The 18,850-nt window shown below is 43.7% G+C and overlaps 3 protein-coding genes and 1 non-coding gene across 5 annotated transcripts; 2 read left to right on the top strand and 2 right to left on the bottom strand.

Moving 5' to 3' along the window:
• The first annotated feature begins 187 nt into the window (after positions 1–187).
• Positions 188–3,852, top strand: stx11a (syntaxin 11a). Of its 2 annotated transcripts, none has more exons than XM_070979323.1 (2): positions 188–747; positions 1,850–3,852. In XM_070979323.1, exon 2 carries the CDS (start codon positions 1,855–1,857, stop codon positions 2,737–2,739), a length of 885 nt encoding a protein of 294 aa, XP_070835424.1. In that variant the 5' UTR covers positions 188–747; positions 1,850–1,854; the 3' UTR covers positions 2,740–3,852. The 2 variants fall into 2 exon arrangements, with proteins under 2 accessions (XP_070835424.1, XP_070835423.1); XM_070979322.1 differs by having other exon boundaries at positions 1,818–3,852.
• Positions 3,853–3,971: 119 nt separating this feature from the next.
• trnal-uaa (transfer RNA leucine (anticodon UAA)) lies at positions 3,972–4,054 on the top strand. The gene has a single exon. It is a non-coding gene; the product is annotated as a tRNA-Leu (tRNA).
• Positions 4,055–4,766: 712 nt separating this feature from the next.
• Positions 4,767–10,640, bottom strand: fbxo30a (F-box protein 30a). Its single transcript, XM_070979804.1, has 3 exons — positions 10,458–10,640; positions 7,465–9,540; positions 4,767–7,349 (listed from the first exon to the last, which is right to left on the bottom strand). Exons 2-3 carry the CDS (start codon positions 9,475–9,477, stop codon positions 7,146–7,148), a joined length of 2,217 nt encoding a protein of 738 aa, XP_070835905.1. The 5' UTR covers positions 9,478–9,540; positions 10,458–10,640; the 3' UTR covers positions 4,767–7,145.
• Positions 10,641–11,561: 921 nt separating this feature from the next.
• Positions 11,562–18,080, bottom strand: LOC139342737 (pancreatic secretory granule membrane major glycoprotein GP2). Its single transcript, XM_070979982.1, has 9 exons — positions 17,830–18,080; positions 16,417–16,505; positions 16,189–16,293; positions 13,946–14,106; positions 13,734–13,869; positions 13,179–13,273; positions 12,381–12,549; positions 12,057–12,171; positions 11,562–11,918 (listed from the first exon to the last, which is right to left on the bottom strand). Exons 1-9 carry the CDS (start codon positions 17,915–17,917, stop codon positions 11,743–11,745), a joined length of 1,134 nt encoding a protein of 377 aa, XP_070836083.1. The 5' UTR covers positions 17,918–18,080; the 3' UTR covers positions 11,562–11,742.
• Between the last annotated feature and the right edge of the window lie 770 nt (positions 18,081–18,850).

Here is an 18,850-nt window from a genome sequence, read left to right as displayed (position 1 = left end):
AGTAACAAGAATCTATTAATAGTAAAACTCTTTCACTTTGAGCATCATGAGTATTTTCACTTTTGATACTTTGCTTTTGTTTGCTAATACTTACTTGTACTTAACTAATATTTCAAAGCTTTTATTTGTAACAGAGTATTTTAACTTCAACTTTAACTACTTAAAGTATCTGGACTCTTCCTCCAGCTCACTGTCAAAGCTCCAGAACAGCTACTAACTGGACTTCATGAGAGTATAAACCAGGTCCAGAACTTGGCCTTGTTCTATTTTATGTTAGAATAATAAACTCTGATGCATTTGTGTTGTTTTACGTTGATTCAACAGAAGACTTATAAAGGTTTGGTAATGCTAAACAAGTTTTAAAACTCTCTCATTGTTCTGTCTGACAATAAATGGCTCGATCCCTCATGGCTGTGAGCAGCATGCGGCGGGTCGCCTCCTTCCTGGACGCAGACCAGAGACGCGCTGAAGTGTGTGAAGTGTTGTGGGGGAAGAAGGCGTGATCTTCCGCATCGATACCTGCTGCAGCCTCCGTCAGTGTGTCAGTGTCATATAGGGTGTGTGTGTGTGTGTGCGTGTGTGTGTGTGACTGCGCGACCTCCTCAGACACACTCACACACTCTCTGTCCATGTTGAAATTTGGTGATAGATAGAGAGAAAAAGAGGAAATGCGTCTTTCCGTGGTCGCCTCTTCTGCTTTAGCGAGTTTAAGAGCGTGAGTCCGCCGGAGGAGAGCCGCAGCAGCAGGTACGTGCGCCCCGGTTTGATTATGGCTTTCTGATACGGGAGGGACGAATAATCGATGATCTGTGTCCGAAGTGGCCACAGATTTACAGGCTGATTCCTGAAGTGCCTCCTCAGTGTTGTTTTTCTTTTCTCCTCGTGATTTTCACCCGTCGACACCTGATGATTTAAATTCTGTTCGTGTGATTTATTTGACTGTGTGAAAAACATCATTTATGTGGAGGAAGTGACTGAGTTTGAAGTAATTCATTATTATCGTCACAGCTGAGGAAGTGAGCCACCAGCTTCCTCTGGAGGAGTTTACACAGATGCTCATCTGTCTGTCTTAAGGAAGTGCATCAAACGGCCAGTTTGACTGAATCAATCAATAACCTGTTTGCTGAAGTCTTAAATAACAAGTCGATATAGTACACAGAATATGTCTTCCCTCTGAAAATATGAAATAATAAACCACAGGAACAATATGCCACGAGACAGAGAGAGACAGAGACAGCGGTGTCCATGGTTTCCTGAAATTACCATATTTTTCTCTTGTGGTAACTTTGATTTTCTCTAAATTAAACATCTTTTAAAAATGGACCCTGTGACTGATTGCTATGTAATGTAATCATATTTTACATTTTCAGATTGTTTTTACTGAGGCATCGTTTGCTGTTGAGGCAGATTGAGGGGGAGCTGGTTTCAACTACTATACAGTTAGGAAGTTTAGTCCAGTGTTTCCCAACCTGTGGGTCACAATACAAAATAAATCTGAGGGGTCCTGTGATGTGTCTGGAAAGAAGGAAAAGTTCTGCTATACCAATTCGTATTCATTTTTTGGACATCACAACAGTCTGCTGTTTTATGGAACAGGTGACCCGTCTTCCTGGAGTCTCCACTGGAAACAGTACGGCACATTACAGCCTGTAAAACAACAACAACATGTTGCTTTTAGACTTAGGAGGGTTTTTTGTACAAGAGTAAGAGGTGCTGGTGGGTTGAATTTGTCAGAGGGGTGTCAATCTTCTTATCTAACTCTGCATTAGAAAGTGTACTAAGTGGATTTCCCAAAATGTCCAACTATTTCTTTGAAGAGGTCAGTGAAGGCTCCTGACTCCTCTTGCAGGTGAGATGAGGGACCGACTGTTTGAGCTGCAGACCCACAAGCCTGCGGGAGAGGAGCACAGGCCTGAGGAGAGCCACAAGCACATCGCTGAGGTGAACGAGGAGCATGTGGAGCAACAAGCCATCGTGTTCGATGGAGAGGATGTGATGGACGACCTCTACAAAGAGGCCCAGGCAATGAGGAAGGAGATGCTGCTGCTCAAAATGGACGTGAAGCGTCTTGGGAAGCAGAACACCAGGTTCCTCACGTCTGTCAGGAGGATCAGCAGCATCAAGCGGGACTCCAACGCACTCGGGCGGGACATCAAGGCCAGAGGGGAGGCCATTTACGCTCGGCTGGAGAAGCTGGCGAAGCAGAGCAAAGAGCTGGATGAGGAGCACGGGCCGACATCAGCTGTGGCCCGCATGGTGCGTTCACAGTACATTTCTCTGACCGGCGCCTTCCACAATGCCATGTCTGAGTACAACGAGGCCGAGATGGCCCAGAGGGAGAACTGCAAGACCCGCATCCAGAGGCAAGCCGAGATCATGGGCAAGGAGGTGAGCAGGGAGCAGATCGACGAGATGATCGAGACGGGCAAGTGGAACGTCTTCTCGGATAATCTCCTCCTGGAGGGGAGGACTGCCAGATCTGCGCTCAATGAGATCGAGAACCGGCACAAGGAGCTGCTGGAGCTGGAGAGCCGCATCCGGGACATTCATGAGCTTTTCTTCCAGATGGCCCATCTGGTGGAGGAGCAGGGCTGCATGCTGGATAACATAGAAGCAAACGTGTATGCGACCCAGGACTATGTTGCCAAGGCCACAGTGCAGATCAAGAAGGCTGTGAAATACAAGAGAAACAATCCATGCAAGAAACTGTTCTGTTGTTGCTTCCCTTGCTGCAATTGAGATAACACTGGGCTCAAAGTATATCTGCTTTAGTTTTTGTATTTATTAAGCTCAAATGGAGCCTTGACTCCATTTTTTTTAGCAGTAGCAGTGTCCAAATTTCATAATCTAGAATAGATTTCTTCACTGAGCCGGTCCGAGAAAAGGCCAACATTTAAACCACACGTCCTTATGTAAATGCACGCAGTGAGATATGGGTGTTGCACTTCCTGATTGCTACTGAGAACAGCTTTGCATGATGACTGTAAAGACATCTAGGCTTTAATTTAATGCCTGACTCTCAGCTTTGCCCTTCAAATTTGTAATTCTATATGAGGTATTTAACTAATGTAAATAAACGCCTTAGAGTGTTTTTTTTATATGTTTAACCTAGTTTTCACAGCCTGACTGTAGCTATGTGGGTCTTTTTCTTATTACAACCGTTGCTTAACTGGTCTTAAGAAACACACAGAACAGAGCACAGGCAGACTATGGTTAGCTGGGGATTTGTGCAGCTTGTGCAACTAGAAATTGGCCACCTCATGTAGAGTTTTCACCAGCTGTGAGCCAGGGCTTAACGTTCCCCAACACTCTTTCTATTTGATCCACTTTTTTAGGGTTTAAAACTGTGTCATATCAAATCCCATGTTTACTGCAGCTTCACTGATTCACTGGCACACAACCAGAGTGGATCAGATTTGCATCACGGGGCCGGGTTTTCTCTGCTCCTTCCAGACAAAAGAGCCCATGAGTCGATGTGTGCATGGATGTTCGCTCAGGCGGTCTGACAACAGCAGTGAATGGGAAACTGATGTGGTCAGAGTAGCGTGGTTCAGTGTGCACAGCAGCCCTATCTCCGTGTCGTTTGAGAGTCAGTAAAATTAAAGACCTTTATTTTCCCCTGTGCGGCGGCTCATCCCCCACTGGGGGGGATTCCCAGTTATCACCTTTTCAAGTGAAGCTGAGAGGCTCTGCGAGCATCGCCGCTCGTCACGCGGTAGCCTGCGTGGCACGACACCAGTGGGTGTTTGCAGAATAACTGCCTCTGCTGTGTTGAAATGGGTTTCAGGGCTGCAATGAAAGCACTTCCTCGGCAGCGCTGTGCGGTCTGTGCAGGACATTTACCGGCAGCGTCACCGCGTGCGGTGGCATCACAGTGACGCTGACACAGGTAGACTCACCTGGCGTCCCGAAGTTATCGCGGTGGTCTTGTCTTTGCGAGATGTGCGCAGTCACTCATTGACAGTTCGCTCACCAGGATGGCCGAGTGGTTAAGGCGTTGGACTTAAGATCCAATGGATGTATGTCCTCGTGGGTTCGAACCCCACTCCTGGTAGTTGCGGATATTTTAAACTGAAAAATTCAGGTTAAGAGTAATTGTTGAGTAAATTAAGCACTTTAACCTCATTATTTCTGTAGATTACTTCCCAGATTGATAGTCCACCCACCAATTAAGAAGAAGCCATCACTCCTGTGTTATGATGGCCTGCAGGGGAAATGTGGCCTGTCGGTTTATGTGACTAGAAGCATACATTTCATTTGCAACGTGTCTCTTAATTACATGTGATTGTACATGCAGGTTAAACCTCAAAACCTGATTTGACCTTTATCGTATTCACCTACATTAAAATGAGACAAAACATCACAATCACATGCTGACTCATCACAATTGAGGGATCATCTGTCTGGAAAGGCCTTCCCGTCCGATGAGGTGAAGTGTGTGGATCTGGCGCCATCTAGCTATAAAATATCTGTTGTTGAACACGTTCAACGTTTCTCTTAAGCGAGGAGGAGCAGTGGATCCCTCCTGAACAGTTTGGATTTTAGGGAAACATTGAGAGCATCCACACCAAAACAATATCAGCCTGAAAAAGGGGTATGTTTCAACCCTTTTTATAATCTTTTAAAGCTTAATGTCTCTGTGAACACAGTCAGATGTAAAGCCATTAGTGAGTCAAAAAAAGCACTGTGAAGCAGGAGGTCGGTGCTGCTCAGGTAACACACATGGTTGAGAACTGCTGCAATAAAAAACAAATAAACAAACATTTAAAAACCGAGAGCCTCTTTATTAAAATGCTTCAGAAGTCAAACAAATGAAGCTGGCATACTGTGGTGAAAAACACACTTCAGAAGGAGTGAAAACAAGACAAACTGCTGATGAAGGGGTCGATACACTCCGGGTGCCTGCAAAGACTGCTTTATGAAAAAACAAGAGGTGTGCTGCAGATGACGCCCCCTTGTCCTCATTTTATGTAACTCAGTAGAGCTAAAGACTGATTTAACAGTTACCCACGCCACCCATTAAACCTGGAGAATGAGGGCATGTGATCAGATCTGGCTGAAGTTCATTACAAGTTTAATAAAACAAACAGTTAATATGAAAATATACTCAACCGGTGCACTGTGCCTGAGAAATAAACTGTGTAAATGAGTTTGCAAGTAGACTCACTGATACATTTTTCAAAGACATCAAACTCTCATGCAAAACATGAGGGAGTCAAATCCCCGCTACTCGAGCAAAGACAACCCCTCAGCATTATGATTACATTTTTACAGTACATGCCTTCATGTGCAAATCAATCATTCAAATACAAATCCAGACATTACAGAGGCAGATTCTTTTTCTTTCTAAATAAAAGTACCAGTACAAAAAAACAGGAAGTGAACCAAACATGGATTGGGACTTACATCAAAAGAAATCGCTTGGGCTTTACATCAAACTTTTAGAATATAAAAACAAAAACACACAATTTTCTTGAAGGAATATCTTTTTTTTTTTAAATCACCAGCAATTTTGTCTATGACATTTTTAACCAATTTAAATTCCACACTGCAAAACGTTTGAAGCCATCTACCCACATAAGGGAGCGCAATATATTATGGTCATGTGCTGTTAGACTTCATGTCTTAATCCAAACTAAAAATACAATTAAAAAGGTGTTCAACAAGTTCAGACAGCATTTCTGCTGACAGCCTTTTTCAGTTCCTCTGTTATAAACACAACGCTGATGGATGACAAGCTTAAAAACATGTAATTCGTTAGTCCAGCACTGCAACACACACGGTTAAGTTATAATAATACTGAGCGGTACGTACATCAGTTCTGAGACCCCACGACAATCAAGCAGCTGACGAGTTGGCGTGTCGTTCTTCGGGATTTTGTCGACTACACGCAATCTACTGCGAGACAAAGCTTCGCGCTACAACCCTGAGTCACCAACAATGTTTGAACACAGTGGACAATGTAGTGCCAAAAACACACAACCAGGATAAATAATGAATATGAACATAATTAGTGATGCTCATTACTGGAGGGGAGTGTGTGCCCGTTAAGTTCTTAACACCTGGCCTGCAGGGTTTCATGAGGTCTGACACTGAGGGAAAGAAAGCATTCATCACTTTGCATGCTACATTTAGGTTTTCATATAAAACAACCTGCAAACAACTGCTGGTTACTTGTAAAAATAGCTGGCAGAACAGACAAACCACGAGCCAACCACAGCTACAAATGTTTGGCTAGTAGGCTGGTGAATAGTGTTATTTCATCTCTCACCTGACCAACATGCCAGCCCATTAGTCAGAGGTGAGACGAGAAAAAAGGAAGATGGACCACCTTTGTTGCTGCTATAACATGCCAAACCACAAAACACACTATATTTAAAACACCACACATGATGGTGACATGCCGTATGCTGGTGAACAAAAAATCAACACCCACAGTGAATACAGTATGACCATCCTGTCAAATGGCATACCTTGTGCACAGCTACCACAGATGTTTGGTCAGTCTTAAAATGTAGAATTAAAGCCATGAAATCTATGAGCTCTAAGCAGTACACACATGGTCGCTCTAGGTATCCGGAGAAGATATAAAACCGTGCAGGAGACCAGTAAACTGTTCCAACGAGAAGCAGCAGAGAAATCTCACCGAGATGCTCCGAACCACCTCATGACTGGAAAATCAAGTGTATCATAAGTTAAGGCTCTACTCTCACCTCCATCGTAGCACAGTACTGACTTTTTGATATAAAAATAAAAAAATTCTACATCAAAACATCTGATTATTTACACAATGTCAGAGTAGATCAGGATACAACTTCAGTACACTGGTATTAATAAATCCACAAGAGGGGAAGATAAAAGGCAAGCAATTTAATGTGCTTGTTCACAGTCCTGATCTGTGACTGCAGAACGCTTCCACTCAAGTATATATCAGCCCGCTGCTGGCTTATGTTTTATTAATGGGAGTGAAGTTTTTTTTCCACTGTGAAGCAAAGAACAACGTTTACAACGTTCACCCAGGAGTTTTCTGTCTTTTTGAGGCTGGTAGAGACTAATGTCTGTAAACACTGGAGGAAAATACATGTGTATTTGAGTTCTAGTGGTCTCAGAAATGTCCAAAAGATGGTTTCATCTTTGAAAAACACTTATGCTACTGGTTTGAGAACTGAACGTAAACACCTTCCCTCTTTCGTGAGCTCTCTGGTGAAACACATGCACGGCAGAGGGATGGCCTCTTCCCGACGAGCAATCGTATTGAACTTGCACTTCTTGAGGTGGTCGGCCATGCTGGCGATGTTGGCAAACTTCCACTCATTCACTGTACCAAAAGCTGTGCTGAATCGCCACACCTGAATGAGAACAAGACAGTAACAGAGAAGCGATCATTAATGCAGTACAGCAGTTCCATAAAGAAAACAAGGAAACTGATCATGGCATTTCTTTAAATAGTAAAAAATGACTAACCTTGTCAGTGATCTGCCATGAAGGAGATCCATCAGCACGCTGTTTCTTCTCCCATAGCAGGACGACCATACCACGCATCTGGAGCAGACTAGCACACACGTCCCTCATTGTGCGGGACACTCTGGACAGCTGGCACAAGCTAAAGCTGTCCAGGAAGCTTGCTACATGTTGCAACACCTCGAATGGAAGACTGCTGAACTGATCGCACTTAGAATTAAAGTGGGAGCTGTTTCTTTGGAGGCTGTCCCCAGTTTTTAAGGGCAAACCAGGCTGAACCCCAAACGAGCCGAGGTGCCGGTCGTGGATGATTCTGAAGCCCTGTACAGACGGGCAGAATCGTCTTTGGGAGTAGGTGCAGCCATAGTAGGCCAAGGGGCAGCGTTGCTCCATCCAGCCGTTGAGTCCGGCGTGAATATCCCCGTGAACATTTTTGAAATGAGACGAGAACTCGTCGCGCCGAAACAGCTGCCCGCACACAAACGTGAACATGGAGCGCTGCTTTGTTTGATATCGAGCCACGCATTCGAGCACCAGGTCCAGGCGGAGGGTGTGGAAGGGGCTCGGATTGGAAAGCTGTGGGCTGGCGTGATCGCAGGCTGAGGCTGAAGCGATATCTCCCACCATGGTGTTGGTTGCAAGAATGGCTGAAGGGAAGGAGAATGTCTGAGTACCAAAGTCAATGTGGTAGCCATCAACAAACCTGCTGTCTGAGATTCCTCTGCCTCCCGGAGAGTCGCCGAGGCAAAAGAGCAAAGCTGCAGTGATGAGATCGATGCCGTGGAGGCCCATGGGGTCATCTGCTACTTCCAAGTCAGACGTGTCCACTGCCTTGTCCTCCATCTTTGCTCGAAACAAATAAGGGTCTGAGAGCAGAGCTCGACGCCCGTTAAATGTAAACATACTTATCCCTCTAAGCACTTCCACATTCTGTAGTTTACGCTCCAAACACCTGTACCTGAGTTCTGTAGGTAAGTGTTGTAAGAAGTTATTTGTCACATGACCAGACAGCAGGAATGGCACTGGAGGTGAAAGCGGTGCTTGTTGAGGCACAGGGCGTTCCAGTGCTATAACAGGCATGTAATCCTGAGGCATCTCTGGCCAGACAAGGTTGGAATCATTTATTGGCTCCTCGATAATGTCTTCCTTCTCTTCAAAAAACAACTCTACAAAATCATTTTCTTCTGACCAGCCAATACCATCTTCTTCTCCATCTGTTCCCACTGCACAATCCACGCCCCCTACTGCTCCAAGCTCACACTCTGAATCAGAGTCACTCTCTTGCATATCTACATTTTTCCCACCCTCTGCAACATAAACATTATGACTATCACCATTTTCTCCATTATGGAGGGCTCCATTCTTGTCAGTCTTTTCACCATTTAAATTGCCAACAATTGCACCAATATCCTTGGAATTAGAGAGGATGTCCAAGGCCACTGCTAAACTTCTGCTTGTCTCCACTGAGGCTCTATATAACTCATTATAGGGCTCCTCTTCCATTTCCACAGAACCATTGCCTAACACTGTCTCTGGTGCACTTGAAGCCGTGGCCATTTTGTCACTTTCATCTGCTTCCTTATCGCCATTCTTTGACACAGTGGTCGTAACCTTTAGGGACTCTAACAACATCCTCTGATCCTGCAGGGCCAAGGCCATATCTAGCTGCTCTACCTCATCAAAGTCTTTGCTCAAGTTTTCATACGACTTGCGATCAGAGTAGCTCACTGGCCAGCGATTCCACTCCATAGTACAACATACTATACTTGCTGGGCATGTCTCAAGGTGTTGTGCCATCTTGATTCTTGCAATAGTGAACGGGCAGCCGAATCCGCTGTTAAGGCATGGCAGCCGTTCATATGGACACAGTAGACGGTGTTCCTCTAGTTTGCATGAGTGAAAAACTGCACCACAGACAAGAGGGCAGCCGATGAGGTCGCAGCAAACGCCCATCTCTGGTCTTACCATGCATCTTCTGTTGATGCATTTAAGGCAGTGGGAGTGCAGGTTCTCCATTTTTACTGTATTGCTCCTTGCCCAACTGGTTCTGGCAGGGAAAAGGGAGTGAAGAGTTCAACCCTGAAAGAAAGTCAGCAAGAGATATAGTTATTTCTCAAGTCCAAAGAAGCCAAATACATGCCAGAGTAACAACGTCTTTAGATGGGCATATGGAGCGGTCAGCTGGCACAGAGTGTGCTGAGGTCACATTGTTCTACAGACATTAATGCAACCCTCCAACATAACACATGCAGTCCCATTCCTTAAAACTACTCCGTAAGTTGGTCCAACACATGTTCTGTCTCCACATGTTTACTAAATCTTTAGGCTAACATTTCACAACACCCCTCTTAGGTTTCATGGTGACACTGGTTCTTCCAGGACGTCAGGGCAAACCTGACCCCTTACTTTTAAGCTCTGAGACCTGTCCTTAATTCATGGATCTTGGTGACAAGCCAGAGTTTCAACATATCATGCAAATGTTTACTTATAAGCCGCAAACGGCCCACCAAATAAGCTCGGGCTTTTTGGTAGTTTTAGCCGTGTGGTGGGATTTAAAGGGCAATGAATGCTGACTAAAAGTACACAATCAATCATTTTGGGACCCACAACAACGCTGTGTGTCCAAACCACAAAGCCAGACAGGAGAGCTATTGTTCAAGTCTTTGCTGCCATGGCCAGCAACAGCTAGCTTACATTACGCAAACATAGCTGGCAGGTTAGCAAACAGCTAAAAACACAAACAACATAGCAACAGCCGGTTCTAATAGTTACAGCCAATTATAAACTTAGCATCAATAACATCACCAATGTCTGTTTAACTACAAAAAGTTGTTTTCATGATAAATGCGTAACGGAAAAGAACGAAGTGAAAACTCACAAAACTTTGTTAAGTTAAACAAAAGAACATCAACAACATGGCCAGCGAGTTAGCATTAGCAGCTACACTTCGTTAGCCTACTCAGTTAGCTGGCTGGTAGCTTCTAGAAACTGCTTACCCGAGTTACGGGGTTCTCCGGGTGCTTCTTATCACTATTTCTTTACTTATATGAGCTCCGTCGACATTAGAAACGCGGAAAGTACAGCGCCATAAGCACCTCGCGGTATTAATCGTGTCCAAATCTTCTTATTATATGACCAGGCTGCCGCTGGCTCAACGGCTGAGACTCGTTCACTGCTCTGATTCGGTCGGCGTTTGTGTTGATCCTGGAGTGCGACGTCGCAGTTCTACGTCATCACGTTAACGGTAGGTCATATTTAGGTTTATGGACGCAGACCTGTGAGAGAGCACTGAAATAGGCGGTCTGGGGAATACCCTGAAGGCAGCTTTCATGCAGTCACTCATGCAATGTCTGCGCTGTTAGTTTTGGATTTTATTGCATATTGCATATTTCCAGGCAAGTCAAATTACTTACAAACACATAAAAGAGAAAAAAAAGTGGTGGATGGAGTGGTAAGGCTGTTGACAAGCTATGTTTTTCGTAATACTAATCCCATTAAAAGTCTAAAACTAACAATGATTTGATCCTACTAACTCCCAGTGTTTGGCATATTCCTTTGTGCCACATACCACAAAGTATTAAGAACTGACTAATGACCATTGTACTAGGTATCATGTTCTTTCATTACCATGAACGTGGGCTGTGTGGCTTATTTTGTGTCAGTCCCACACACCCTTTCCTGCTGCTATTCAGTAACATGTATTGAAGAACAGCTAAAAGAGTCCCCAACAAATTCATCTACAGTGCCCAGCTGTTTTAAGGAATTATTTACCTTTTATTAAAAATGAAACTGTAATATCTGTGGCCTGTTTTTAGGGATTTTTTGACGATGAGAAAAACATACGATAAAGCTTTACATAAGCTGTACAAGTAAAAGACCTGCATTCGAAGTTTTACTTGGGTTTAAGTACAAAAGCATTAGCAGCAAAATGTATTTAACATATCAGCTCATATCAGAAAGTATTGATTGAGAATGATATTTATAATAATACATTATTTGATTATTACTACAAGCTGGACCTACCCTGAAAAATGTAAAATGTAAAAATTTAAAATGTAAAAATGTACTTTTTCAACAAAGTGAAAAAAAAAATCTGCAAAAACACTTGAGGGAGACCTTTATTAAGTCAGTTTGTTACAGTTCAAGAAATGTATTTTATTAGGAGAAACAAGCCTTTGATTATTATCATAAATCACACCTGTACATGTGTGTTTGTATTTGTACATGTTTATGTATTTGTCTGTCCATGTCTTTGCTGAAAAAGGTCCCTGATCGCCTCATTCATGAGGCCACCTCTGAGATGTGGTGTATGTTGGACAGGGTGAGCTGCGCCTCCCGCGCTGGGTAGAAACGTCTGGAGCGAAGCCACAGCCTCCCAAACACGCCTGTGATCAGCAACAAGACGACCAGCAGTCCCCCGAGGACAAATGTCTCCACAGGAGGGACTCCGCCTGCATCTACAGAGGAAAGGACACAGGTGGAACCACACTTTGCATGTGAATTGAGTACACAAATCACTAAGCTTTGATGGTTTAAAAGACAAAGCTTTAAAATCCATGAGCTACAGAGAATATGTAAAAGGTGAATACGCATACTCAGATTGGGCTTTTCACTATTGTTTAGCAGCCGTCTGATTGGTCCATAAGACACTGTATGGGACAGAGGGATGTCTCTCCGTATCCTCATTAAACCATCTTCACTGGAACAGTTCTGTTTGGCAAAAACATGGTGGAAACATGACAGAAAGATGCTGTAAGTCTTCAGGTCAGACAGTTTAACCACAAGCTCATGTGGCTGGAAAACATTTCCAGGCTGATGGGTCTATATTAAGGACATAAGCTGCACATATAGTTGGCTACTAGTCTGAACTGGCCTCTGACGACCGGTTTGAGGAATGGGTGCAGCGTGAGCTCACTCACAGGCTGGCACAGCCCCGCGGTGTTGTGGCAGATCTGGACGTTGCAGTGGAGGAAGACGTTGGTGTAGGAGCCGCCGACAAACTTGAACATTTGTATCCTGAACATGGCCTCTGGACCCTGGCCATTCTTCAGCACGCTCAGGGTCTGCTCATTTGACAGCACCGGGCAGCTACGGCAGGAAGACAAAGAAGTCAGGGAGGCCTGGTGGCAGTGAGATTTAATCTAGGATGAAACATTGGACTTTAAAAATAGAGACAAGGAGCAGATTTCAGCTCGTGATGAATTGCAGAGCTGAGAAATAATGTAAACACTCTCGAAGTGATTCAACACAGCGAGAGACGGATTTGCTTGAGTATTTTCTTTCCCCCCGGCATTTCATTGCTCTGCTGTTCCTCACAGTACCAAATACTGCCTGGTTGTCAAGGACATGCACAGCTGTTGAACTGAAACGCATATGGCCTCTCAGACAGGGGTCACATGACCAGGCTCTGAGAGCTGTTGTCTGGCCAGCTCTCCAAGCAACAAATTCTCTTATTTCAGATTTCAACAGCTCTCCTGTGAGAGGACTTAGAGCTGCTTGCAAGTGTGGGGAAATAACAGGGCCAGAGAGCTCGCCTTAAGCCGGTTTCAACACGCAATCATCTTCTATCTTGGGAGAATATGGAAATCTTAACCCATGCATTCTTACTTTATCAGCTGCAAATGGAAAAGAACAGGTTTAACAATGAAACTCCATTATTCCCTATTTGCTCATATTACATAAAAACTGCTTTTGTTTAAACTGTTCCGAGTGCTGACCTGTCTCTGATGAAGGTGTACTGAATATTGCTGTATGGGTCACTGGTGGGTGTCGCCCAGCATCTCTCTATACGCAGCATCAGGTGAGCCGGTATCTATGAGACACACAGGGTCAGGTGACAGTAAAATCATGCTTCACACAGTTAATACTTTCCCATACTAGGCTGCAAAATGATGATTTGACAGTATGTAAACAACAGCTGGACCAAGAGGTTATAACAACACTCAAATTACCGTCAGGTCACGGGTGGAGTGTTAGCTTTCCAGCATCGCTTGGAACATCCCGCCGCACAACATATTGCTTAACATCCTGTAACAACATGCTTAACCTTACCCAAAAATAGCTGTCAATACTGAGAATACTGTAAATGCTTTAATGTGTTTTCAAAGGCTTTGTCAGGCAATTTAATCCTAATATTGCATTTGTAAAAATGTGCATAACTACATTTGACACAATCTTCAGGTCTGTGTGAGATGCAAGATGCACATGTGAATCAAAAACCATTAAAAAGTAAGAATAAAAACAATTCAAAAACACAGTAAAGGATGTTTTACCATGAAAACTTTGACAAAGATGTCATCATCCAGTGTCAGTGATGGCACCGTGGTCCATCTGTCCTCAAAGGCTTCATCCTTGTACAGCAACATCGACACCGAAAAGTTCCCATCCTCCGTGTTCAGAGTGATGGTTCTGTGGAGACGATCGGAGGTGTTAAAGCAAATCATTTCAGGAGCAAATCTACATTAGATTAAAGATAAACTCTCACTTGACGTCCACTCGAATCATGTTTTCACCGTTGGGCTGTTGGACCATGTAGTTGATGGGGTAGCGGCAAACAAAGGTGATGTTGATGTAGTTTCTCGTTATAATGTCTGAATCGTTGTTGTGTATAGTGTTTATGAACATGATGTGCGTATCATCTGAGGCCTGAGGAGATAATCAAGAAAAGAATCAAGTCAGAGATGTTAATCTGCAAGGTGCGTTTCATTTCTAGATCTGACTCATCATTTATTCATTATTGCTGATCTTTTTTTGCCGATAAAAGAATCCTCTGTGCTGTTTTCTGTGAGAACCGCCTCAGAAGTCTTGCATGGATGTTCAGTGAAAAGGAGCTTGGAGAGGTCAGGTATCTTGTATCTTCATTTAATTTGGTTGATGGAAACCCGACCAGCACCTCAGCAAATCTGGTGACCCACTGACCCTGAATGACACTCAGCTGCCTCGTGGCTCTCTGGACTTAAACAGCACGCAGCAACATCCTTTCACTCTGTTGGTTCCTACACTAACCTGTTCATCAGTGCAGAAAATTACGCTTTTTATTTTCTCTCTGTCAACTAAATGAGACATTTGACTAATCATATCAGTTGATTGAGGTGGTTAGAAACAGGCTGCTTCATTTTACTCAGCGTCCCAACTTGTTTTGGGGTTGTGTGAGATGTGTGTGAATGTGGTTGTGAGATGGACGCAACTGCAGCATCTCCCGGTTGTGAGAATCACATTAAAAAGGAGCAGCTGAGGTTCCTTTACGTAACCTCTTTCTCAAGCTATGACATCTCCAGCTATCATCTGTTGACACGCTGTAAATGTGAGTGATACTGCTCAATATTCAACTGCTGGCAGCTGACGTAGGTGAAACCGTAAAATGGGGACGGGTGAAAAGGTTGCGTCCACTGTTTGTCTGGGATCCTGCTGAGTGCAGACGGAGGCCGGCTTCTGTAGTGGCTGAGCAGGATGAATTACCTTGAGCTCTCACATTCGAGACATCTTTTACTACCTCCTGGTAAACACACCGCCCCCCCACCGTGAGCACAGGTCTCAGCGGCGAGCACCAGGTCTCCACCGCAGAACCTCACTGGTATTTGCACTTATCACTGGGCAACACGAAGGCTCCGCGTCCCACAAATGCTGACACATGAGCAAGGACGCTGTCATGTTTCAATAAAAAATGGCCGACCTTTAAACCCAACAATTCACTCACTTCTCTGACAGCGGGTTTCAAACACTCTAAGTTCAAGGTGAAAGCAAGATTGACAGCTGTGGCATTCTTCTGCTTTAGCAACAGCCACCTAATCCGGAGCAGGCTTACTTTCCTCAGCCGCGGAGCAAAAAAAAAAACTTGTAAAAGTGCTGAGGTGGAGCACTGGGAGATTTCCTCCCTGCTGAAAGCTGTGTTAACCTTTTGCTCGCTTTACAAGAAGAACCTTCATGCATTCCAAGCAAGCGATTCAAGGACACTCGTGTGCTGAAGTGGGGATTTAAACCTCCCCAAAGCTGGAATCCATGAGAGTGGATGGATTAAAATCATCAGTGGGCTAGTTGGCTAATGATTAACGGCCTTCCTATTCAGTGGACATCAACAAATAATCATCATTTCCATGTAAATCCTGATCATTTAGACCTAGGAGGCCATTCAGGGTCCCCTTGCTGCTCTGAATAAGGTCCTGCGCCGTTATGGGCAAAAGGAACAACGCCGCCCTTCTTTCTTGACATACGCACCACCCCCCATCTTTTCTCCTCAGCCCTCTCTGTCTGGACTCAGGGTACGTGCCTTTCTCTGTCCATCTTATTAGACTTGCTATGAGCTAATTCCATCGTGGCCATCTGAACACAGAGCCTCACAGTGCACATTTACGTCACTGCAGGGAAAAAAGTGGCAAAAGGGTCTGGTCTTATTCAAGTCATCTGTCTGTTATGTAAAGTGACTAAAGTTGCTCCTTTTTTTGGCTCTGAAAAGATGCAGCACTGGGTGGCAGCGGTTCCCACAACAACCTCAGACATCGTAAAATAGGTGATTTATTATGATGGGGATCGCATGCTGTCAATAATGGAGATAGCAAGCGTAGTTTGTCTTCATGTTGTTTAAAGCTGATGTCTTCATCCTTTGTTAAGGCTCGTTCTGGATGTCTGAGTTCACGTGCATCCTTTGATTAGTTTGACTCCTGCAGGCCTGACTGACAAGCTGTCACAGACTTTAATGCAAACGCCGAGCACAAAGATGGAAGGCGATACCATGATGGTCCCGCAGTCTGAGAGGTTTGTCTTTATGCTGAAAACGTAGTCGTCTCCCACCTCGACGCCGCGGCACTCTGGATCATTTAGATGCAAATCCCAAACCTAAACATGAAACACACAATGGGGAAAAAAAGAGAATTGTAAACGACATTATTTAGGATGTCAGGACGAGGCAACGTCTGCGCCGAGGGAAAATACTTTGGAGCTGTGTTGGTGTGAACTTACGTAAACTGGAGGCTCTTTGTTGAGGAAAAACGCACTGGGAATAATCACCTCCATATGGTCGTTGGTGCAAATGACAGTTTCATTGAGCTCTAATAGAAAGAAGACAAAAACAAATAAATCTCACACAAAAATAGAAATAGATGTTGATGATTTTTAAAATTTCTACTCCTTTTTGGCACTTTTGGTTCTCTACCATTCTCTCTTTCAGGCTCCAGATAGAGATATTTTTATTTACTTTGTGTATTATTACATTAATTAAGTCTCATAAACCATTCATATATTTTACTAAGAATGTCCAGCCATGTCAATAGTTGAATATTACATGTATTCAAGTACTGTATATTTCATTTATAATCCATTACAGCAGTTTTTAACATGTACATTCTTCACTGTCAACATGAAAACCTGCACATTGTAAATTTCACTGTAGTTTATTGTCACATCATTCTTTGTATATATTGTTTATTTTAGATTTTTGCACTACTTAACTTATTGTTCAGTCTTTTTGTCTTTTTTTTGTCCTCGTTGAGCTGTATGCCTTTTTTCCTTTGAGTTTACATTGATTGAAATGTTTCAACTGGAGTCAAATTCCTCATATGTGCAAACACACTTGACTAATAAAACCAATCCAGAATCTGCTACTTGATACTTGTACTTCACTACACTTCATCTTCAAACTACAACTACAAACTACTAAAGCTACTTCTTTCTCACTTTCTCACGTTTATAGACTAAACCAGTGTTTCCCAACCTTTTTGAGCCAAGGCACATATTTTACATTAGAAAAATCACAAGGCACACCACCAAACAAAAATATACACAAAAAGTATATTTATTGAAATATGAGGAAAATCTAGTCTCAATTTACTTACTTGCTGTGAAATCTGGGCCTGTTTAGTTGAACACAATGCTCATATTCTTGCAGGAATTGACACACAGGAAGATTTCACCTGATTGGTGCTCTACGCCTGAGAGCACCAATCAGGTGAAATTGGATCATCTTCCACGGCACACCTGATGATCAGCGGTTGGGAAACACTGGACTAAACTACTCAACAATGCATAAAGCAGGTCAACCTCGACTGGCTATGACATTAAAAGGTCTGTACACATTTATTCATCAATAATAATGAGAAGAATTTATTCTGTAATAATAGAAATCTGCTGCATAATGAGTACTTTTACTCTTTACTTGTGTGCTTGCACTTCTTTTTACCTGTAACTGTATTATATTGCTACTTTTACCTTAATTAAGTATCTAAATATTTCTTTCACCACTGAGAAATGCTTAAATACCAAATTATAATGTTGCTTTTGTGTTGAAAGTTAAATGGTGAAAGAAGGAAAACCCATATCAAACCAATAATTATCAACCCTTGACGCTTCATTCCCGGTCGTGTGGTGTGAGCTCACCTTCCTCCTCGGGCTGCAGATACACTGCCGAGGTGACCATCCTCACGGTGAGCAGTGACCAGGCAAAGACCAAACTGGCAGGTGCCATCTTCCCAGGACTCTCCCTCTGGTCTCTCGTAGCTCAGCCGCTCCACCACCTTTTGGCGCTTTCCCTGAAACTCTGTGAATCCTCTGGGGACTATTCACCGCGGGTCGCTGTCACCACAAGACGTAGTGCCCCTCTCTTACTCCAACCCTCGAAACACAGCTCTAATGAACTGGGAGCCTCCCTCTGGCCTTAAAACACCAGCTTGAATGATGTCCCCAACAACAATGAGATTCCGCACATGAATAGGGGGAACTGAGGGGAGTCCAAGGTAACACGCATGTTACCGCCTACTGCGGTGATGTCTTCTTAGTAAACATCTTACAACTGTTTCTTACTACAGGGAGCAACAAGAAGGCTGGTAACCATGTAAAGAGGAACAACAGCGCTGGGCTGGCACTCTTTGTTCTCCACATCCTTTGTCTGGACATTTTAAAATCTTTACTGGTGCGGGAATCCCAGTCAGTCAGGCGAAAAGAAAGTCGTTATGAGTCAAGGGCAATTCAGTCCCGATGCCAAAGACCTGTGAGTGTACGTGTGTGGTGGAAGAGACCATAAAACACTAGAGCATCGAACGCGAGAAAGATTATTTTCATCACATTTAAAAAAAAAGAAGCTTTGAAAGAGGAGAAACTTAAGAAAAACAGCCACAGGCCCGCTGAAGTCATCCTGACAATTTGAAGGGGTAATATCAGAAAAAGGTAGCTGCCAGCATGAGGCAGCAAACATCTTCACATTTTTTATGACTTTAATTTACAAGATTAGTTTCCAAGACACTGAATCTTGTGCTTTTTTGTCTTGCAAATAAGACAGGCGTAAGTGTTGGGCTGGATTGTCTGGCATTGTTTTAGCAGACAAATAGCTTTAAGAAGAAAATCTCTCACTTCTGCTGTAAAGGTCAACGGCCTCCTTCCTGCCTCCATTTTTACTACAGAG

Source organism: Chaetodon trifascialis, chromosome 14 (assembly GCF_039877785.1).
Source record: "Chaetodon trifascialis isolate fChaTrf1 chromosome 14, fChaTrf1.hap1, whole genome shotgun sequence".
Lineage (NCBI taxonomy): Eukaryota > Metazoa > Chordata > Actinopteri > Chaetodontiformes > Chaetodontidae > Chaetodon > Chaetodon trifascialis.
The sequence above is the reverse complement of the archived record's forward strand: the minus strand, read 5'-3'. Positions and strand labels throughout refer to the sequence as shown.

Coding starts and splice junctions, on each gene's coding strand:
- fbxo30a (XM_070979804.1), bottom strand. CDS start 9,477: ATGGAGAACCTGCACTCCCACTGCCTTAAATGCATCAACAGAAGATGC. Junction 7,350..7,464: donor CATGGCAGATCACTGACAAG/GTTAGTCATTTT, acceptor GTTCTCATTCAG/GTGTGGCGATTCAGCACAGC.
- stx11a (XM_070979323.1), top strand. CDS start 1,855: ATGAGGGACCGACTGTTTGAGCTGCAGACCCACAAGCCTGCGGGAGAG.
- LOC139342737 (XM_070979982.1), bottom strand. CDS start 17,917: ATGGCACCTGCCAGTTTGGTCTTTGCCTGGTCACTGCTCACCGTGAGG. Junction 13,870..13,945: donor ATGATTCGAGTGGACGTCAA/GTGAGAGTTTAT, acceptor TCGTCTCCACAG/AACCATCACTCTGAACACGG. Junction 13,274..13,733: donor TCTTTGTCAAAGTTTTCATG/GTAAAACATCCT, acceptor TGTGTCTCATAG/ATACCGGCTCACCTGATGCT.